Source organism: Protopterus annectens, chromosome 3.part0 (assembly GCF_019279795.1).
Source record: "Protopterus annectens isolate FY-2018-M chromosome 3.part0, PAN1.0, whole genome shotgun sequence".
In the NCBI taxonomy this organism is placed as follows: Eukaryota; Metazoa; Chordata; order Ceratodontiformes; family Protopteridae; genus Protopterus; species Protopterus annectens.
In genome coordinates, this window is record NC_056731.1 from 185,046,612 (window position 1) to 185,070,358 (window position 23,747).

At 42.0% G+C, this 23,747-nt stretch overlaps 1 protein-coding gene across 6 annotated transcripts in view; it reads left to right on the top strand.

Moving 5' to 3' along the window:
* ZMYND11 (zinc finger MYND-type containing 11) overlaps positions 1-23,747 on the top strand; it is a 1,778,022-nt gene that overhangs the window by 1,306,048 nt on the left and 448,227 nt on the right. For all 6 annotated transcript variants that reach the window (XM_044064681.1, XM_044064682.1, XM_044064678.1 and 3 more), the window contains one exon: positions 11,577-11,654. In XM_044064681.1, the coding sequence (XP_043920616.1) occupies positions 11,577-11,654 (78 nt within the window). The remainder of the gene's footprint in view (positions 1-11,576; positions 11,655-23,747) is intronic.

Genomic DNA, 23,747 nt, shown 5'->3' on the forward strand with positions numbered 1-23,747 from the left:
ACCGTAGTCTAAACAAACTCTCTTCTGCCCTATTCATTGACTTATCTAAAGCTTTTGACATGGTGAACCACCAAATTCTCATCACCATAATAAAATCCCTATCACTTGATTCATCCTCCATACAGTGGTTTCAGTCCTACCTTGACAATAGACAGCAGGCAGTACTATGGCACAAGTCCCTCTCTACCCACTTACCAGTCAACCTCGGTGTCCCCCAAGGATCCATCCTTGGACCTCTTCTTTTTTCCATTTTCATCAATGACCTCCACCTAGCCATCCCTCAAGCCTCATGTATACAATATGCAGATGATTCTACACTTATATGCTCAGCCTCATCCTCTTCAGACCTCCTATACCTTACCCAACAAGTGTTCAACACAGTAGAGAAATGGTTTACCCACAGATGCCTTCTCTTAAACCCCAAAAAGACTAAACTCCTTCTATTCTCTCCCACCAGCAAATTCTCCCCATTGGATTTCACAGTCACTTCTATCAACAAAACTATTATATCCCCTGAAGCTACCACTAAACTACTAGGAGTCACCATCGACAATAAACTAAACTTTGATATACATATAAACAATACTATAAAATCAGTTAATAAAAATTGGGCTCCCTGTATCAGATTAAATCTTTCCTCCTACCTCTGCTCGTACAATAATAGCACACACACATCTAATAGCTCCTCTTCTATATGCCTCACCCATCTTTACTAAACTATCTAAACACAACCTCAGCAAACTGGAAAGGTCCTATAATAACATCGCCAGATTTGCCACAGGAAACCCATTTCAACCCATCATTGCCTCAATTTAAAACAGCTAGGCTGGCTAGAACTACAGAACCTAATCAAATTCCATCAGCTAACTATAGCTCACAAAACCCTTTACACACCATCCAAAACACCAGCTCTATCCACACTAATCACTCCCTACAAGAACCTAGATTCCCTTAGGTCTTCACATAAACTCTTAGCTAGTTCTACCAAAACAAACAACAAGGCCGGTGACTCTCTTTTTTCTAATACAGTAGGGAAAGAATGGAATCTTCTACCAAATGAAATTTCTACACTTCCCTCACTATCCATTTTCAAAAACAATCTGAAAGTATATCTCAAATCTCACTGGCTATGTTACTGTTCCAAACCTGACTAGCTCTATAGTCACCCTAAACTTTGATCTTCCCCTTCTTTTCCTTCAGAAAAAAAAAAAAAAAAAAAAAATTGTTTTGGTTTTCTCAGTTCTGCCATATGAACTAGTTCTACTGTTAAGATTGAATTCTATACTGACAATCTACTTTGAATTGTTAAACTTTATCCTGTAAATCAGTCTGTTTTGCTTTTATTTTTTGTATTGATTTTGTTTATATTCTTGACTCACAGAAATTTGTTAATTTAGCTGTATTTACCTAGGAGCTTTTCTCCCCGGGCCTCTACTGAAAATGGACATGTATCCAGTTAGACTAGCCCGGTAAACAAATGTAAAATAAAATAAAATAAATGACTGCAAGCTCAAGAATACCAATGTCCTCCAACAGGGCTTGCCATAGAGTAATAGTTAAGTGCAAGAGCCGTGGTCTAAAACTTAATTCCAAGAAGTATATAATAGTGTCCTTTAGAAAGTACCTTTATGGGTTAACTGAATAGTCTAAGAAGTTGTCAGTTTTTTCCATATTCAGAATCATAATACATGCATTATTTGAAGGTTTCTAGTAAAAAGTGAACTATGAACAGCATATGATTAAGCAATTATATGATTTTTTCCCCATTGTTCATTCACAACATGTTTGTTTCCAAAAGTAGTGCTCTGTTTTTAAGTGGACATTTCATTCTCATTTCTTTGAACCGTTCTGCAGTATAATTTCTTTGAAACCATTCATTGGAATAATTCTTTGCTTTTTTCAGTGATGTGATACCACTGATATTACACCACAGAACCACATTTAAGTTGGTCTCAGCCATACACTGCAACTGTTGGGATAGTCCCAGATAGCATTCATTCTCAGCAGCTGTGAATCCCTTATTAGCTTGAGCTCATCCTTTTACATTTAATGCCTCTGTATTGCCTAGCCTGTCCAGATCTTCTTGTCACCTTTCAAGTTTCAACATGATCTCCAATTAGCTCCAGCGATAGGGGGAGATTTTCATGTTTTTCAGGGTTCAAATAGGTGCCATATGTTTTAAAATTCATATTTGGCACACATTTTCCTATTAACCTTAATTCTGCTAGTTGCACTTCTGCTTTCCAAACTTTCCTTTCCTGTTCCCTTATTCTCCCCATTCATCAAACAACAAATATGTAAGAGAAAAAAGGAAGAAATACAGAATTATGCTCTCAGCCTAGAGAGACATTGTTAGTGTTTTTTTACTGTTGGAAAAAATGGTTCTGTCTGAATGTGAACTGGATAAACAGGAAAAGGCCTACAATTTAAAAAATGCCACCAATTTGAACACAAGATTCCACTCCAAGATCCACACAGTTTGTATGTCATATGTTTTTGGGTCCAGCATCTTAAGGAAGAATGTGCAGTTTGTAAAAACTTCAGTTCCCACATGCTTCTAGACCACAGTAACAAAGTCATACTTGAAGGGTTGTTGAAAGGTGAATCTGTAAAGGAAAAGGAGAACCCAAAAAAAAAGAAGAGTGATGACATGAGGGGATAGAGCAGCCCATCTTAGAAAAACTGTCTCTGCTCAAATTGCCAAGACTGTAACCCCCTTGTCTTCCAGGTCCTTAATGCCCCAGCTTTTCAACTTCTGGGCAGGAAATGTCTACTCTGACACTCTGCTCCAAGGAGGAGAGCTAGTAGCTTCTCCTGGAAACAGCAGCTGTCTAAATACCTTTCATCTAGATCAGCTTCAGCTGCATCAGCTCACTCCTCCATGTCTCTCCTGAGCCAACTGCAGATTGGTTGAGATGAGATATTGACTGCCTGTATTAAAGCTTAGCTTCATCTCAGTGTACTCTGTACCACCTCTGTCTCCAGAGTGGCAATAGAGGTGACCCAGATTCCCACTTCTACTGTTCCTGTCCCATAGTCCCACTTCTACTGTTCCTGCAGGAGTCTCTGAACCAGTGAGAGAAACCGTGCAGATTCCCATGGTACCTTTGGATGCTGTTTGAAAAAGATTTCAGGCTTGGGCACACTCAATCCCATTCTATGTTATTTGGACTGGGATGTATGTGCAAGCATCCATCAAAAAATTTTATTCAAGTATTTTTTGTTTTGGAATAGCATTTCTAGGAATGTCATAATATGTAGGCTAGATGGGTATATTTGCCAAATAGGACACCATTTTACCAGTAGCTCCAAATGTAAGTATTTTTACTTTAACACAGCACCGAAGCTAGCACTCTACCTTTAGTATTATTATTGCTGTCACAGGATGTAGATTTTTGGAATTGTACACTAGCCTCCCACACTAGTGTGACACACCCCACCCCTGACTGTTATCAGTGTATACTACTATACGTAGTGTTTTCTTGCCTGTGCCACTGCGGATGCACATAATACACATGCTTGTTAACACGCACATAACCACACACAAAATATCCGAAGAAAATAGGATATGCAAGGGTGTTTCAGTACGCAAGCACATTAGGTATGTCAATGATGTAATTTCCTGTACTTTTCCATCCTCCTTATTCTGCCATCTTGTGTTACTGTTATGTTTTGTTTTCTATTTATTTTTTTGCTCGTTATTTTTAGGCTACTTAATGAAGGCATGTGTTAGATGAATGACTGTGCTGGCCTGCTGTGTAAAATGATCATGATTTGTAATGCCTGAACCCCACTTATTCCATTTATACAAACCGTTTTCTTAAATGTATTGGGAGGGAGATGTGTGTTATGAAAGCATGTTGTGTTTGTTCAGGGTAGGGTGATAGTTGCAAAATATGTGATTTTTTTGCATGCTTTCTTTACAGGTGAAACAAAACAATAAAAAAGTGGTTATTATGAAGTACATCTAATTTTGCAGCTAGCTGGGAATTGCAATGTTCTGATGTCTGTTTTTGTTTTAAAGTTTCACTTAGATTGTTTAAAATGTAGTGATTTTGTAGTGATTTTTTTTCTTTTCTGTTTAAAATATATGCATTGTGTAATTTTGTAGGTAACCTGTGTCTGAATAGCTTTTGTGTGTGCAGTATCCTGTAATCAACTTTTGATGTAAAGGTCACATTTTTTTAGAAGTGTGACCATGATGGCTTTACATTTTCATTCTTTAAATAGAATGTGTTGTATGAATCTCTTAAAAGGTGAACTGAAGTTGAACAAATTTCTACCTTTGTAGCACTGTATCAACTTGTATAATTTTGTGGTTATTTGTAGTGGTTCATTCAGAAAATCAAACAAAGCCTTTATTTGATACTTTACAAGTCCATATAATGTATGCTCAAAAAGCCAGCATCATGGTTAAGGGGATCAAACTCTTATTGTGACTATTGTGATTGTTGTACAACCTGGTAAATAAATGTAAAATAAAATAATAAGTGACACTGGTGACCTGAGCTTATTTAGCAGCTTGGGCATCTGTAGAAGGTAAAGGAGGATTGAAGTGAGTGGCTGCTTTTGGCTTTCTCATCCTGAGGTGAAGGAGTTGTCTCTGACTTGCCACTTGAGTGATACCTGTGAGCACAGACCTGGCAGTTGGCCTACTCCCTACCACTTGATGTTCATCGTTGGGGCAACAGTTGGGCTGATGCGGTACCCCTTGGCAGGAATGAATGTGTCATGAGCCTCTCACTTAACTTTGGATGATTATGTTTCACTGTTGCAGTCATCACACTTGGGTTATCTGCCTGCAGTTAGCCCTCAGTTGGCCCGAATACTAGAGTCTTGGGATTTCTGCGTCAGATGCTGTCGCCTCTTCCATGATGTCAGGTCGTCAGGGGTATAAAACATGCAGCTGATGCCATTACATCAGCTTTTCTTGCCGAGCAGGAGTCCAAAGCAGAAGTAGTTTGCAAGTGCCGGTCAGCTGCTACCTGAAATTTTCGTTATTCGAGTTTCAAACCTGAAGTCTTCTAAAGCTAAGTACCCGCTAGATCCTTTTTTCTTGCTCTAACCGATGTTAGAAAAAGTTAACAATTGTCTTATCTGTAGAAAGCAAATACCTCACAGAGGTTTTCACTCTTACTGTGTCACCTGTTTAGGCCCAGACCACGGCGTTCTTTGCTGTCGGTTTTGTGCCTTGTTAAACTCCTGAACTATTCGTTGTCTGGCTGTCTTTGTCACTAACTTCTTTCGCTCTCGTTCTCTGTATTCTGAAATGGCTTCGATAAGCTATCCGACTACCGATCTTCTGAAAAAACTTAATGATAAAGACAGAGACAGACCACATAGGTCCAAAACTGCCGACGACATTCCGTTAAGCTAGTCGCCAGACCACCGGTACTCAGTGAGGCGCTTTCACAGCCCCTGATACTTGCTTCTACAGATTTGCAGGCCTCTACTGTGACCCATTCGGAGTCCGGTATGCCGCAAGATGCTTCTTCGACCATGGAACCTGCGGATGTCTCTACCTTGGATGGGTCCAGAGCCACTGTGCAGACACCGGCTTCTGAGGGTGTTTTCAGACCTTCCAATGTTCGTATTATACCGACTACTTCGTTTCTGACTAAAACTACTGAATTTCTCAGGCCCAGAGTTTCCACTATGCCTAGGAAATGAACGACCAAAGCGCATTCTCAAGCTCCCATGCCACAGAAACAAATGCTTAGAATGGCTGAAGACCTTATTACTCTAATTAGGGGAAGCCATCCTTCCCCCTCTAAAAGACAAAGAATTGATTTTCCTTCTGATTCTGTAGACCCTGCGTCCGATGACTCTGAGCCCTCTGATTACCAGGACATACCCTTATCTGCGTATGAGGATTCAGATGAAGAGGATTCCATTCCTTCTGCCTTCCCCCAGAGGAATTTTCTTTCAGTGAAACCTTGCATACCTTAAGGGAGCATTTCTGCTGGGAATGCCAGGACTACCCTCAGTCCAAAAAAGAGACTCAGGGAATTTTTAGACTTGCCTCAGCACAGGCCTTTAGCTGTACCCCCTGTTCTGGAGATTGTAGATGATGTCTTCATGGAATACAGTCTTATCCCTGATACTTTACCACCAGCTCCTAGAAAGCCTGACGGGTACTATAGAGTACCTGACTCTCACAAATTTCTATTTAAAAATCCCACTGCGGATCCAGAGACCATTTCCCAGGGACCTAAAGGTATTAAGGCTACTACAGCCAAAAACCCTACCCCTTCGGACAGGGATTCTAGGGCTTTAGACAGATGGGGAAAGAAGGTATATACCTCTGCAGGGTCTATATTATAAAACCAAAAGGACTTTACCGCGAACGCTCACATGAGCGAAAATGCCGGTAATCGAGCTTGCTATTGTGGGGGGGGGGGGGCTGTGCCCCTCCCCTGCTAACTATATATTCCAACTCCGAGGTCGCACTACAGTGAGGAAAGGGCAAATATCCCACTCCTCACGACCCCACAATCACAGTTACGATTCCTGGCATTTTCGCTCATGTGAGCGTTCACGCTAAAGTCTTTTCGTGCATCTAATATAGCCCCCTCTGCAACCCTTGCCATCAGGGCTTTAAATTGCCAGTATCACATGTTGAAGTACCAGCAGCATATTATGGAACTAATTAAACAAAAAATTCCCTGATTGTGCAGAAAATAAAGATTTACAAGAATTAATGTATTCTGCAAACCAAGTTAGTAAACATACTTTGCAGTGTGGTTTTGATGCCTTAGAAGCATCTTGCAGGGCTGCTGTCACTGGATCTGTTTTGAGAAGGCATGCTTGGCTGAAGGAACAAATCTTGCCAGACCATGTCAAAGCAAAATTACTAGATGCTCCATTAAGCCAAGAATTATTGTTTGGCACAAAAGCAGAAGAAGTTCGGAAAAAGCTAAATCTATGCAAACTGTTAAAGGTTTCCTACAGGTGCAGACATCTAGATTCATTAGGCATTGGCCTTCAAAAAACTGGTCCTTTCCAGTCCCTCCAAGATCTTCTCAGCCCAAACCCAGGGGCAACAGACCACCAAGACTAGTCTCAGGGTATGCACAGATCTAAATAATGGAGTGCTCCCACCTCAAAAAGAGGGAGTAGTAAGCCACCCCCTTATGGAAAAAGTTCACAATGACTTTTTCTTCATCCTGCCCAGCCATGCCCAAATACTTGTACACCTAGGAGGAAAACTCACCCTACATTCAAAAAACTGGGAGCACATTACCCAGGACTGATGGGTCTTAAACATTGTATCCCAGGGATACAGATTCTACTTCCACTCACTGCCAACCCCAAACGGTTTGCCAGACCTTTCTCCAAACCAGTGGGTGGAGGCCCAAAAGCAAGTACTTTCTCTTCTCAGTATCAGGGCTATTCAACCTGTTCCAGCAGAGCAAAGGGGACAGGGTTTCTACTCCAGACTGTTCCTGGTGCCCAGAAAAGAGAACTCTTGGTGCTCTATCCTGGATCTGACAATTCTCAACACATTCCTGGTGGTACCAAAATTCAAAATGCTTACTCTCCAGCAGCTGCTTCCTATGCTAGCTAAGGACTCCTGGCTAGTCACCCAAGACTTATAAGAAGCTTATCTGCACATCCCCATAAGGAATCTTGCAGGAAATATCTACGTTTCAGGGCAGGCTCTATGCACTATCAGTTCTCTGCACTTCCCTTTGGCTTATCTACTGCGCCCAGAGTATTCACAAAGTGCCTGGCTCCAGCCATTGCATACTGCAGGCAGAGAAACATTCAAATTTACCCATACTTGGACGATTGCCTGATTCAGCCGGAAAGTCAAGAGTTGCTACTTCAGCACCTGATGTTTGTAAAGAGACTCTTAACTTCTCAGGGGTATACCATCAACAAAAAGAAATCACATCTGGTACCCAGCCAAAAGAGTGTATTCCTGGGAGCAAGCTTGAACACAACTTCCCAGATGGAATTCCTCACTCCAGAAAAGCAGGTTTATTTGACAAATTACTTCAAACTACTGGCCACCCAAACCCAGTTATCTGCAAAAAAAATACTGCAAGCACTAGGGTTCTTGGCCTCATGCATCCTCATAATTCCATATGCAAGACTGCATATGAGGAAACGTTAATGGTACTTGAAAAGTCTCTGGTGTCAACCTTCTCAGGACCTGGAAACAGTGATTCCTATCTTTCCTTGCCTAAGGACAGAGTTCCTTTGGTGGGCAGAGGCTTGCAACCACAACAAGGGACTCCCTTTCTCTCAACCCCCTGTTGCCCAAACCCTAACAACAGACTTGTCAGACTATGCATGGGGGGCTCACATAGCAGGCAAATGCATTCAAGGCAAATGGAGCCCAAGACAAACACACCTGCATATCAATCAAAAAGAAATGTTAGCTGTACAGAATGCACTGACAGCCTTCAAATACCTTAACGTTCCAGGGCAACTCTTGATAAAGACAGACAACACCACAGTTGTGTGGTACATAAACAAGCAGGAGGGAACTCATTCCTACCAACTCTGCAGGTTAGCCATGGCTCTGTGGAACACAGCCTTGAGCAGTCAAGTGCACCTGCAAGCATAATTCCTACCAGGCAAACAAAATTCACTGGCAGACAACTTAATCAGAAATCTAATGGACCCACATGAGTGGAAACTGCATCCCAACTCATTCAAACTTCTGATCCACAGCTGGGGGACTCCAGAGGTGGATCTCTTTGCTTCCTCCCAAAGCCATCAAATGAGCAAACTTTGCACCAGACCTCCCCACAGCCAAGCATGGAAAGTGGATGCCGTATCCGTTACATGGGAGAACCTCTCAATCTATGCCTTTCCCCCTCTGCCCCTCCTCTCGAAAGTACTACTCAAGATCAAACAGGACAGGCCAAGGACAATCCTTACTGCACCAGACTGGCCACGCCAGCACTTTTACACAGTCTGATAGCAGTGCCGCCCTGGCACCTACATCAGGCCCCCCTCTCTGCTGTCCCAGCAGAAGGGCCAGATTTTGCATTTTGCAAACCCTGAACCTAGCAGCCTGTCTTATTCCATGAATACATCACTAGCAACCCTCAGTAAGCAGGTGCTGGATGTCATTCTTGATGCCAGGAGACCTAATACTAGGAAATCCTATTCAGAAAAGTGGAAAAGATACTTTTCTTGGAGCCAGTCTCAGGGAAAGGACACAGCCATGCCCACCTTAGCTCAAATCCTAGATTATCTAGCAGAGCTGCTCCACAAAGGCCTATCCTTCTCATCAATTAAGTTTCATGCCTCTGCCATCTCAGCTCATTACAGTACTGAGCCACCCCTCTTCTCTCACCTTCTGGTCAAACAGTTCCTGAGAGGAGCTAACAATTTAAGACCCCCGAGGAGAGCTCCCACTCCTGCCTGGGACCTTAACTTTGTACAAGAGAAGCTCACACTTCCCCCTTTTGAGCCTGCTGCTACAGCAGAATTAAAATTCCTCTCTTGAAAAACAGCCTTACAGAAGTAAAGCCATCACTTCAAGAAGAGTGTCTGAGTTACAGGCCCTTATGGCTGTGGATCCTTTCATTATCTTCCATGTGGACAGGATTTCCCTCAGTTCTAACCCATCATTTATGCCCAAAGTAGTATCCAGTGTGGCTTTAAACCAATCCATCCATTTACCAACCTTTTTTCCTAATCCTCAGAATAAAGGGGAAAGGATCCTGCACTCCTTGGACGTGCACAGACAGCTCAGGTTCTACCTTGACAGGACTAAACCTTTCAGAAAATTTGACCAGCTGCTAGTCAGCTTTGCTACAGGGGCAGAGGGAAAGGCCATTTCAAAGCAAGCCATTTCCAAATGGATAGCACACTGCATCCATTTCTGCTACAAACACCGTGGAAAACCTACCCCACAGGGTGTCAGAACTCATTCCTCTAGGGCTACCTCAACCTCTACAGCATTTCTCAGGGGGGTCCCTACCAAAGACATCCTGGAAGCTGCAACCTGGAGTTCTGTACACACCTTCGCCAAGCATTACCACTTACCTATTTTTTTTAATCCAGAGCTGGATTTGCCACAGCAGTCTTGCAAGGCCTGCTAGCTAGCCCTAATACTTCTTGACTGCCTCCATCCTTCCTCAGCTTTGGGAGTCAACCCAAGTGTGATGACTGCAACAGTGAAACACGAAGAACATAGTACAGTTGTACACTTACCATAAATGTAGATGTTCGAGTGTATTCACTGTTGCAGTCCTGGTTACCCTCTCTTCAGCCCCCTGACTCTTCTATACTTTCTGCCTGTCTTCTTTTTTGTCCATATCTTATGGCAATGGTATTTACTTTTTACTGGAGGTGTTCCATGCCATGTAATTGCTTCCTGTTTTCCGCGCTCCTGACATCTGGGGCAAGAAAAACTGATGTAATGGCGTCGGCTGCTTGTTTTATACTCCTGATGACCTGACGTCATGGAAGAGGCGACAGCATCTGACGCAGAAATCCCAAGACTCTGGTGTTTGGGCCTACTGAGGGTTACCTGCAGGCAGATAACCCAAGTGTGATGACTTCAACAGTGAATACATTCGAACATCTGCATTTATGGTAAGTGTACACAACTGTACTTTCTTGTCCCTGATGGAACACATGAGCCATTTAGGTAAATGGAGTGATGCCATTGGGCAGGCTCAGTGGATAATTGTAATTTTTTTAAAAGTAAAAACAGCGTCAACAAAAAAATCACTAATTTTGCGGTATTTTCTTCTGATTAGCATGATATTTATGATAATCATTTGACATGCCAGTACCCATTAGAGTGTGTCCTGAAACACAGAGACTGAATGGCTTAAAAATGGACTTAACATATACCAAGTCTAAGATGGCGATTTCTTGGAATTTTCCCTTTTCTCTGAGGTATAGTAATCTCAGAGTTGGTATATATATATAAGTTCAGGGGGTGTGGGAGGTGCAGAGGTGCTTGCCCTTGCAAAGATAAGTTTAAAGGAGAAGAGCAGTCATCAAGGTTCTTTTTTTCAACTTGTCTGCAGTAGGCATTCCGAGGGCCGACATTTCAATAGGGCGCTATTCTTTAAAGTTTAGTTATATCCCTTTTTTTTTCCACTTTCTTTAACTTTGAATGTAGTGCATATTACTGTTACAGCTAATAGTATACAACTTTAAATGAGTGATGCGTAATGGCAATGTTCTGATCAGGTATTGTTTTTTATTCTTAGATTTCTTAGTACTAATCTTTAATGAATATGCAGCTCTGTATTTTCCATTTGCTTAACTACTGTTTTGACCTGTTGACTAGAGTGAATGTCATACATTTAAATTGTAATATTTGAATAAACTTGTAAAGCAGATTTTGATGTTGATGTTAAGCCACTGACACAATGTCTATCTTATTAAAGTCGGGGCTCTCAAGCCTCACCTGTAAGTTAGCGGGCACTTTAGACTAGAAGTTATGCCCATTTAATTAATAACAAGCAGTAAAACAGTAATGACATTGCTTACTACTGTTTATAGACTTTGTTTTATAAAACCAGTGCTACCACATCATGCTTTTAACTACAGCTATATTACATTGTGGTGTTAATTAGTTTTTGTTTACTTTACAGTTAGATGAACTTCAGCTTTGCAAGAACTGCTTCTATTTGTCAAACGCTCGACCTGATAATTGGTTCTGCTATCCTTGTGTAAGTGTCAATTTTATGTTTATGTATGTATTTATTTATTTAATGCTGTAATGGATAAAAATCCATAGCCCAGTAGCTCTAAAGGGAAATATGACATCGTTAAATTATTTCTCCCAAGAGATTTTTTTTTCAGTAGCAACTGTTCATTTAAAAATACATGTTCCCTATTGCTACAGATTTTCACATGACCTCTGACGTCCATCTGGCAGGATTTTGTATTTATTACTTTATTTTGTTAGATATGTGACCTGAGTTTGAAGGCTGTCAGCAGTTAACAGCTGCTTGGTCTTCTTATGTTGTGCTGACGTTTCTGTGGATCTTCTACTAATAGATGTGTGTGCTTGCTGGTAGCACATGTGATGTTGCTTATTGTGCCAAAAGGGCTTGCTGTGTCCTTAAACTGTCCACTTGTCTTCTGGTCACACAGATGAGATCTTGATCCTTTTGTATGTAACAGGGAGGTTCCTGTGTTTAGATGCTTAAAATATAGAAATATTTGTATGTTCTTGCAGTTATCAGATTACAAGCCAGAGTATCACCCAAGAGAGGCAGCTAGTGGTAAGACTGAGGCTTTGTGACCTGGAGGAAGATAATGGCCTTGGGGTAGTGAATGAAGTGGCAGGAAGTTATCTTGCACAGTGCCAGGCCAGGTTTAGGTGTGTAGGAAATGATAAAGGATCAGTTCAGAGGCTGGCAAAATAGCTTGCCTATTGCTGAAACAGCCTCAAGCTCCGCATGCACTGTTTATTGTCCCTCATCTGACTTGAATCCAACATCAACTAATGACAAAACATGCAGAAGTGCATTATCTTTGTGGCAAAATTGCACATCAGAAAAATTCATTGTTACCCTAAGAATGTGAGGTGACACCACAGGCATTCTCTCATCTACAAAAAACAGCTCCTTCCTTGTTTAAAAAAGGAGTTAGAGTGATGGATACAATCCAGCCACAAACTCAGATCCTAACTCCAAATGCTTCAGATCTGGTACAGGGTGAACATTCCAGCTGCCTTCAAGGGCAGGGAAAATAGGACAAAGCCTCTTTAAAAAGTCATTTAAACCAAAAAGAACTGTTGATCATCCTAAAAGGCATATCGACATTCAAGGAACTCTGGAAACCAGGGGTACTCCTATTTGAAAACAGACAGCACCAAAGTGATGTGGTACATAAACTGGGAGGAATACGCTCTTATCCTTGAATCAGTTAGCCATGCAGATGTGCAATACAGCTCAGTCTATGCAATTACGTCTGATGGTTCACTACCTGCCAGGGGAGAACAGCTTTCTAGCAGACCGCCTCAGCATTTCAAAGACAAATTCTTAGGAGTGGGCTTAAGCAGGGACACTTTACAACACGTAACATAGAAATGGGGTGTGCCAGCAGTAGACCTTTTGCCACCAAACAAAACAGGCAGTTAGAAATATTTTGCACAAGGACCACAGGCAGCAAAGCCTGGAATGGAATTGCCTCTTCCTTTCAATGAACAGGTCTGTTTCTATGTCTTTCTTCCCATACCTCTCATCCCCAGGGTATTACTGAAGTTCAAGGAGGAAGGGCCAAGGGTGGTCTTGATAGCACCTTTTTGGCCAAGTCAGCATTTGTTTCTTCTGCTCCCAAGCTCAAACAAGTAGAAATATTGGCTGCTACTTGAGAATGTGAATCTGTTGACCCAGAACAGAGGAACTGCCATACACTTCAACCTGTGCATCTTGAAGTTGACAATATGGATTATTTAATCTTTTCCCCTCGAGATATCTTTTGATAAGGACGTCCTGGCAATTTTGATGGAGGCTAGAAAGCCAAGTACTAGAAAAATCTTGTGCTTCAAAATGGGAAAGATTCACTGTTTGGTGTCACTGAAAAGGTCAGCTACCACGAAGTGCAAAATTTTCCCTGGTGTTAACTTACTTAGCTGAATTATTTAACTGCAGCTTTTTTCATTCCTGTATTAAAATTCATGTGTCATCCATTTCTGTCTGCCTTCCTATGTAGCCACCTATTTTTTCTAACTATCTTTAGATACAATTCCTGAAGGGAATCGTTTGCTTCAGGTCTCTCAGGAAAGTACCTTCTCCTTCCTGGGATATCAGTTTTGTCTTGGAGAAGCTTACCCTACCACCCTTTGAGCCGGCAGCAACTGCTGACATCAAGTTTCTTTCATGGAAGACTGCCTTTCTGGAGGCTATTACTTAAGACAAAGGTCGCAGAATTGCAAGTCCTAATGTGCACAGAGCCCTTCTTGATCTTTCACCTTGAAAAGGTCCGCCACAGGACAGATCTCTCCATTTACGTCCAAGGTGGTCAGCGAAGTATGTTTGAATTAGTCTCTGCTCCTTCCTGCCTTCTTTCCTCATTCTCAAAACAGATGAGAACATATTCTTCATTCTGTGGATGCTCATAGCACAGATGTTATCTGAACAAATCAAGAACAGATAGGAAAACTAACCTTTTGTGGACTTCTCTAACAATAAAATAGGAAAGCCTATAGGTGAGCATGTCATTTCCAGATGGATTTTAGTATTCATTACCTTTTCTTATAGACCATGGTAAATTATTCTGAACGCATTCCACTAGGGCAACTCCTGTTTTTCTTGGGAGAGGGTCCTACCAAAGAAATCATGGAAGCTGACACCTGGTCCTCAGTCTACACTTTTATCAAGCAATACAGTTTACTAATCTTCTCCAAGACCAGGGCTAGATTTACATCTGCTTTTTTTCAGGGTATTCTGACTTCATCATAAACTGTTCCAAACATCTACTTCTTTGCTGTGGGATTCCTTCCATATCGTTATTACTGCAACAGTACAAGAGTATGAACATAGTGCAGTCATGTCTACTTACCATAAATGTAGATGTTCAAGGGTCTTTACTGTTGCAGTATTCTTTCCTAACTTCCTTCCTCTATGTCCCCCCAGTGGTTGCGGAGAAGCTTGTTTCCTTTCCCCTTAGTCCTCATGGTTCACACCCCATCACCCTTTGTTAGTTTAGGTTTCATGTTCCCTATTGAGGCACCCATTGAGGACATTTTGAGCTGCTTATGCTGCTCCTGGCCTGAGGCTCAGAGTATGGGACTGCAGTCCCAGGGGGGCAAAAAAGACTTGAAAACATAGTGCCAGCTGATGACCCATATACTTGGGTATCCTACCATTAGGCACATGGCATCTGCTGGAAATAGAGGAGGGGATGAAGTCACTGGTGTTTTGGGCTAGCCAAGGGATATCCCATATTGTTATTACTGCAGTGGTAAAGACAGTCTAACCTCTACATTTATGGCAAATAGATACAGTTGTACTGTGTCCTTCTATTAAGTGTTGCAGTATTCTTTATATATGGGTTGTATTCCACCAATTGAAGCAAAGCCAGGCCTGTATATAAAAGCTTACAGCTACTACCTGTGCATGGCACTTCACACATAGGATCTAACAATGTCAGCCATAAAAGGTACATCTGCACATAACATCCTCAAAACTTTTTCAACGCCATTTGGAAGGTTAACTCTTGTGTACAGTCTGCAGTTAGATTCCATCTGTATTGCTGCCAGCTTCAGATAAGTACCCTGTTGGGGATTTGTTTTATTGCTTCTGTTGTTTGCTGATGTTCATGTCATCCAGGAAGGGCAAGTGTATGTGTGGAAGGCAGATTCCACATAAAGATAGTCATGACCTTTGTCTTTTTTGTTTGGGGCCTAACAACAATCACCAGTCTTGTTCTGTTTGTCAGGCCTTTGTGCCAAAGACTTTGCATAGCCATCTTTTTCCTTAAATCTTTATGTTGAGAACCAATGTCTGAAATGTTTGGCTAGAGATGCAATGTAGACTTCTGCAAGTCGTTTGGTTGAGTTGAGTTTGAAGAGGAAGGTCTGTAAGCCAAAACCTGAATCCACTTCAGCCGTGCCCTCTCTACCTCCGATGTTTCCCTTGAGGTCGGTGAAGACCCGGTGGTACATTCAGAGGTCGAGTCCATTCCCTCGGCAGGTACCTCTGGGGAAGCTGCCAAGGGTGCAGATCCTAGCACGTCTGAGGCTATGCAAATGTCCATTTCAGGTGACATGGGGGAGCTGTGACTAGTTTTGCTGGAGGACTGTGGTGAGGCTTCAGTGATGCTTCTGTCATTCTGTCTAGGGATCAGTCAGGCATTAGGCCTATATCCGGCAGCCTATATCCGGCTCCTCTTCCTTGCCTCCTCTCTCAGAAAGACATGTTGAAAAGAAGCAAAAGACCAAATATCTGAATGTCCCTTCCACTCCTCAGTTGGATTGGGATGCTTTCTCACAGTGTCTTATTAAGGCCTTGATGGCTTTGAGGCCTTCCTCTTCTCTCCCTATTCCTGCCTTCACTTCTTCTCCACTTCAGGCTTCAGGGCCTCAGGTTTTTTCCACTGTGCAGGCTACCTAGTCTCAGGCCCTTTCCTCTGAATTTCAGGATTCCTCCTTTGATGAAGACTCCCTTACATGTTCCACCCAGATTACTTCTCCTTTGGAATATGCCTCTCTTGAGGAGTAGTCTAACGGGGGAGATTCCCCAATGGAAGAGCTTTCTTTCAGGGAAACTATTAATAAGATGTGGGAGTTTTTCAAATGGGATTGTTCCCAGATTTCTGAAGAACAAAAGTGTTGTTGTGATCTACTTCAAATGAAGGTCCCTGCACTCTCTGCTGTTCCTCCTGTTCTTCCAGCTTTCCTAGCTGCTTTTGTATCCTTGTCCAAAACCTCTGACTCCCAGGCTCCTGCTCCCAAGAGAACTGATAGGTTTTATAAAATCCATGATGACTGTAAGCTTCTCTGTAAATGCCCCTCAGCTGACCCAGCTGTGGTCTCCATTGTCTCTGATAAATCTTCTTGCTTATCTCCTTCTGCCAAGCTTCTTCCCTTTAATAAGGAAAGCAAGATTATTGAGAGAATGGGTAAGAAGGTATACACTTCGTTCACCTTAGCCATTAATTACCAGACACATGTCCAGATAGTCTTTGGCTTTGCTTTCTCAGACCTTGGTCCAGCTACCAGACTTAGGGGTTACATCTTGGGTTCTCTCTCTTTTGTCTGCAGCTTCTCAGGTAGCTAGACATTCAATTAAGTGCAGCTATGATCCTGTGGAGGCATCTTCCAGGGCTGCGGCTTCGGCTTATGTTTTTAGAAGGCATTTTTTGTTGAAGCTTCAGTTTTTACCTGATGACATAAAGGCCAAGTTACTTGATGCTCCTCTAGATAAGTCTGCCCTTTTTGGTTCAGCTGCTGCAGAACTCTTTAAATATCTGCAGGAAAAAGGTAAAGAACTCCAAGATATGAAACACTTGCTTGTCTCTCCTGTTCCCATATTCCATAGGAACTTTCCTGTGAAGACATCCTTTATTAGGAGACCTGCTAGATCTTCCTCTGCTTCTGCTTCTGACCTTCTCAATCAAAATCTTCTGCTCTGTTCCTCCATCTCAGTAGCCCTTTCAGGCCAGATCTAGCTCTCTGTGACAATCACTCCCTTCTTCCAAGTCACACACCTCTCTCTCATCACCTTTCTCTTTCCTTTCCAGCTCGGATGGAGATCACTCAGGACTCCTGCATTCTTTCTGTCAAGCAGAAAGGGTACTTTATGACTTTGAAGACTATTTCTCCTTTCCTAGGGATTCCTCAACCCCTGTCAACTACATCTGTTCTTTCAGCTATTAGCTCAGCTTCCTTCTCAAGGCACCATTCAGACTGTTCCTCCAGAATAAAGAGGAAAAGGGTTTTACTCCAGAATGTTTCTAGTTCCAAGAAAGGATGGTCCTTGGAGACTCATTCTAGATCTCTCCCACTTAAACAGTTTCCTGGAAGTGTCTTCCTTTTGAATGTTGTCATTGCAAACTCTTTTTTTCCCCTTAGCACTCCTCAGCCCTTCATGGCTTCTCTGGTTCTCAAAGATGCTTACCTGCATATTCCCATTCATCCTCAGTACAGGAAATTCTTAAGTTTCTTGGTGGGTTCTTTGCACTTTCAGTTTTCTGCCTTGCCTTTTGGTCTTTCCACTGCCCCAAGGGTATTCATAAAATGCCTGGCTCCAGCCATTGCCTTCCTGAGGGTCCAAGGGGTTCACGTTCACCCATATTTAGATCTTCTTTTTCTGGCTAACAATTTGCTCATTTGAAAGAAAACTATGTGCAAAACTAAAAAACAACAGCAAAACCACAAGAAGAACACAGGGATAATAGTAAGTGCTTTCATTCTTTTCATTTAAAACCAGAACTTCTTTACACTATACAGTAAGGGCCTGACCATAAATTTAAATACAAAACATAACTTGTCATGTGACAAACGTGACCAGTGAAATCAGTCAAACCATCATTATATAAATTAATTAATAAAATGAATTAACTAAGCTAATTGACAATAAAAAATAGTATTTCTGCATCATTAAAAAACATTTTATATCAATGGATTCATTGAGTGCTGGAACTTTGTCCGCCCTCAATCTAATCTGCCAAGCAGATTCCTGGCATTCAAGAAGTATCTGTGTCTCACCATTGAAATACCCACTAATAAAGACAGTAACCGTCAATGAAAATTTCTTGAATGCAACACAAGCAGCCGCATGTTTAGCCAATGCGTTGTTCGTATCTTTCTTTTTAACGGCCAGTGAATGTTCATACACTCTCTTTCTCACACCTGATAGTTTTACCAATGAAAAATTAATTACAGGAGTCACAGAGAGCAGCATAAACAACAAAGCCTGAATTACAATCAAATCTAAAATTAGAACTAAACATAATATTGTAGTGTGTAAAAGTTAATACAGATGAATTATTCATGAAGCAGCATTATCTGCATTTGCTGCAGCTAAATATTCCAAGCTTTGTAATTTGACCGGACTGAACCCGATAAGAAACCTGCTGCTCAAAAATAGTTTTCAAATTCACAAACCTTTTAAAAGTAAACAAAGGTTTTTCACCTAGAACAGCTGTTAAGTCAGGGTTGCCAAGAATAACTTTTCAGTTGTCGAAAATAATGTTCCTAATAGACCACATTTGACTGGTTATTGGAATCTGAAAAGCATGTGTGAAATTAACCTGATTGGCTATAACTCGGCCGACTCCCTCACCATCCACCAATCCAGTACTGTTACCCCACTTACAAAGGATTGGACAAGCCTTGAGCAATAAAACTGCATTCTCTATGATGGACAGCCATTCAGCTTTGTGTCTATGGTCCATAAAAAATTCTTTCAATTTACTAACCTGTTCTATAAAGACAGAATCAATAGATGTCAATCTACTCAATCTAATCAGCTGACTCTTTCCAACACCTTTCTTCTTGTGTAAAGGGTGCAAGCTGTCCTTATATAAATATTGATTGACGAAGGACAATATTTTCGACAATTGGAAAGTTATTCTTGGCAACCCCGACTTAAGAGCCGTTCTTGGTGAAACACCTTTGTTTACTTTTAAAAGGTTTGTTAATTTGAAAACTATTTTTGAGCATCATGTTTCTGATCAGTTTCAGTCCAGTCAAATTACAAAGCCTAAAACGTTTAGTTGTGGCAAATGTAGACAATGCCGTTTCATGAATAATTCATCTGTATTAATTTTAACACACTGCAATATTATGTTTAGGGTTTTGCAAGGAGGCCAGGAAAACCAATACTAGGAAATCTTATATTTCCAAATGGAAAAGATTTTCTATCTAGTGCCGTAAAAGAAATCTAGATCCACTATCTGTGGACATTCCAGTAGTGCTTTCTTACATGTGTTAATTGCTTAAAAGTGGCCTGTCATATTCCTCAGTGAAAGTCCACTGTTCCGCTCTTTCTGCTTGTTTGCCATTAACACCTCCATTAACTTCCAAACTTTTACTTAAAGGCATCATGCACATCAAACCTCCTCCTTGGGATCTCAACTGTGTCTTAGAGAAGCTCAACCTGGCTCCCTTTGAGCCTGTGGCCTCTGCTCCTCTAAAGTTTTGCACTTGGAAAACAGTGCTTCTGGTAGCCTTGACTCCTGCTAAGAGGGTCTCAGAGATTCAGGCTTTGATGGCATCCCTGCCATTTTTGGTCTTCCACAAGGATAGAGTGTTTTTGAAAACTAGCCCTTCTCTCATGCCTAAAGTGATGAATGAGTTGTCTCTTAATCAGTCCATTCAGTTGCCCACCTTTTTTCCTTCTCCTCAGTCCTCAAGTAAAAGGATTTTACAAACTTTAGATGTACATAGGCAACTCAGATTTTACCTGGACAAAACAAAATCTGTAACAAAGTCAGATCAACTCTGTCTTTTTTTCCCCCAGAGCTCTGGGTTTACCTGTTTCCAAACTATTTATTTGCATATGTCTAAAGCTATTGTGTTTCGCTATGATTTTCATGGGAAATCTCTACCGTCTTCTGTCAGAGCCTATTCCACCAGATCTTTTGCTTCATCAGGGTCTTTCTTTAAAGGACTAGATGCCAGTTCCATTTTGGAGGCTGCTACTTGGTCTTCTTTCCATACTTTTACTAAACATTACAAGTTGGATAGTATCTCTAGGTCCAGAGCAAGTTTTGCTAGAGAAATTCTGCATGGATTTGTGGAAAATGCTTCTTCACTTTCTTCCTCGACTCCTTCCACCTCCCTGTGTTCCTTTTGAGCTTTGGCAGTCTCCCATATGTAAAGAATACTGCAGCACTGAATAGAAGGACATAGAATAGTTGTGTAAAATCTTGCCATAGCCATAGATGTCCTTCTCTTCTGTGTTGCAGTATGCTGTCCCTCTCGTCTTCCCCCTACAACTTGTTACTTCTTAGGATGACTCCTGGTTGCCTTAGGAGTGTTGTTCCTCATGGGGCTAACTTGTTCTGAGGATGATACGCACGGACGTCCCTTTTTATAGCTGATGTTGTTAGAGCCTATGTGTGACATCCCATGTACTGACACTGGCTGTAAGCTTTTGTATACAGGCTGGAAGTCAGGTCAGTGGGTGAAATACAACCCATATGTAAAGAATGCTGCAACATAGAGAAGGACATCCATGATTATGGTAAGATTTTACACAACTGTTCGTTCTTTAGGTGCAGGAGTACACACTTAAGGGCCATGTTTTTTTTCCCCTTGTCCACACAAAGCTTTACACAGATACTCCAAAACCCAACATCTAATACTATGGGCTCCTCTTCACCTGGCATGTCTTGTTGAGCTCAGACTGCTAGGGGCAAGACCTGTGTTCCATTCCCTCTGTCTACCTTTAGGAAGGTAATTGTGAGGATGTTGAGGCCATTTTTGTTTTCTAGTGCTTGTTGGAAACTTATGGCCTGTAACTGCATAACTGCATATGCAAGTGAGGAGAATGTGTATTCTAATTGCCTTAGGATTTCCCCCTATTCTGGAGTCTAGGTGTCTCAGTATCAGGGGAATGGGGAACATAACTCCCCCAAACCGCAGAGGGAAAAATTACTTCAAAAATGTAATGCATTGTTACAAAGTTGATGCTTTTTATTTAAATTGCTGTTTACTTTTAAAATGGCTTGGACTCCCATTCCTGATAGGGAGTCCATTTTTAATTTTCAGAGATAATCAGTGATAAAGTTTCCTCACCAGTCTGCAACTCCCTTCCCTGTGACTTGAAGTCATCTGCGAATTTTCATGTAGTCCACCTGCCATCTGTCCGCAGTTAGTTGAAACAGTTTTTTGGAAAGAAGGATGATGAGCCTTGGGGTCATTGCTGCCATGGAATCTGTCCTTAAGGATGTTATATTTGCAGCCTGCTAGCATCCAGCTTCAACCTCTGCCTGCTTCTAAGAAGGTGGATGCCCTCTATGAAAACCCAGCAGAGTGGAGTGTCAGTCAAAGTATGTTTTTTGATATTTTAAATCCAAAAAAGAAAAAAAGACCCACAGCAGCTTTCAGTCTTGCCTCCTCATAAGAAACATACTGTTTTAGGGTGGGCATCAGGGTGTTCTCTGCCACTTTGGGCTTTTATTTCCTTAATTGTCTTAACTTTTCAGTTCCAGTCTTTCCTTGTTTACTAGGGTGTGGAGAATGCTGGCAGAGCTCCCTGATTATGGGGGTCATGGAGTCACAGGGATGCACCCTTTCAATGATTTCTTCATGGGCTTTTTTATAGTGTGCTATTGCAGGCTTAGGAATGTGTCTGTGCCTTTGCCTGATGGTGCAGTTCAGACTCTCTTATCTTCTAGTGTGGCATCCTCTTAAGGCATAACCATCAAAAAATGATACAAGCCTTTATTTCTGTGATGCTGCCTAGCTTTTTCCTCCTCTTCGAGCCTAAACAGTACCCTCAGAAGAAAGAGCAGTAACTCACTGATCCATGAGATGGCATCCACCAGCTTCACCCATATAATCTCCTGTGTAGGTACCACTTCATTCCTGACTTCCAATGAATACTCTCAATTATATCCTGGTTCTTCTGGATTTTTTTTAACTAATTTTATTGCCCACCATTATGAGCCATTCATTCACCTGGCTGATCACGTCCCCATTACTTGATGTTGGAAAAGAGTTTAACTGAGGCAGTCAGTCATACTTTGGCAGTTTGCATCTTTTTTCTCTTTATTTGGCCTACCATTGACCTCATCGCAGCACCAGTACAGTATTGTCGGTATGGTGTATGTATGTGTGCTGCCCCCACACATTGCTCTCTATGGACACTTGGCTTGTGGCTTTTCATTGTTATGGTAGGGCTAGAGACATTATTTATCACTGAAGTACTGTAACAGCATAGAATGCTCTTCGTACCCACCTCCAGCTGACTACATTTTATCTGTTCCCAGTGTTCAAGCTAGGGATTCTTGGCCCTGGGAAGCAGTCATAGCTTTATATTTCTGTGCAGTGGAGCTGGTGACACTGATTATTTGAATTTACTAGATTGAGGAAGGATTTTTGATGACTACTGGGTTCTGAATGAGATATCAGATGACCATATCTTAGAGTTTTTAAGTTCTTGCCCCAAAAGGATTTGTTATGAAAGTAGTCATTCTCAACAGAGCTATTGGTACAGGCCAAGACTAAACTGAAAGGAATTAAGACTCCCTTTCTGCTTTAGAGGGGCAGAGGGCTCTGTGCCAGCTCATCCTTGTTCAGTAGGGGCAACAGGTTTCTAGCACTTCTTTGCCTCCACGAGTTTGCTAAACACACGTAGTATATCAAATTCTGTTGGTAAGTCAATAGGGAATTGGGCCTCTGCTGCTGCAGTGCATAGCGATAGTGATGTTGGAAAGTGGTGTTAGCACATTGTTGTCTGGGATCTGCACCACAGGTTCTCTTAGGTTGTTGTGTGTGAGCCTCAGATGTTCATCGTGTTACACTGCTGCAGTCATTACACTTGGGTTGTCTTGCCGTCAGACGGTTCCCCAGTCGGCCTGAGTTCCAAAGTCTTGGTCCGGCGTCAGTTGCTGTCGCCTCCTCCTTGATGTCAGTGCGACAGGGGTATATAAGATGCAGCCGGCGCCATTTTCTTCAGCCTTTCTTGCCGCGCAGTGCCCGAAAAAAAAGCAGTTCGCAAGTGCCGGTCGGCCGACTCCTGAGATTTTCATTCCGAATCCAGAACCGAAGTCTTCTACAAAGCTAAGTACCCCGTTGGGGAAACTTTTTCTTGCCTCAGTCTGATGTCAGTAAAAGTTAATAACTGTATTTCTTGTGGGAAGCAAATACCTCGTAAGGATTTCCATTCCTATTGTATCCCATGCCTAGGCCCAGACCACGACGTCACTGGTTGTCGGTTTTGTGCTAGGTTTAACAAGCGCACTATTAAACATTGGTTTGATTTTGCCCGACACTATTTTGGCAGAAAATTTAATTACACCATGCTTTTGGAACTTCCGATGACCGGAATACATAAAAAGCGCAAAGACAAGGACAGGCATCCGAGGCCCAAACCTGACGACGAAGCCTCTTCTAGGCCGGTCGCCGGTTCTCCAGTTTTCAGCGAGGCGCCTTCGCAGCCCCTGATGACCGCTTCTGCAGAACCACAGGCCGCTGCTGACTCCCACTTGGAGATGTTTAGCCCTTCAGATGCGCAAGTTCTTCAGCCTACCGAGGCTAACCCTTCAGAGGGATCCGGAGTAGCTGAGCAACCCAAAGCTTCAGAGGGTGTTTTCAGGCCTACTCAGTTAACCAAACCCCCTGCTAAGTCTAAGCCTCC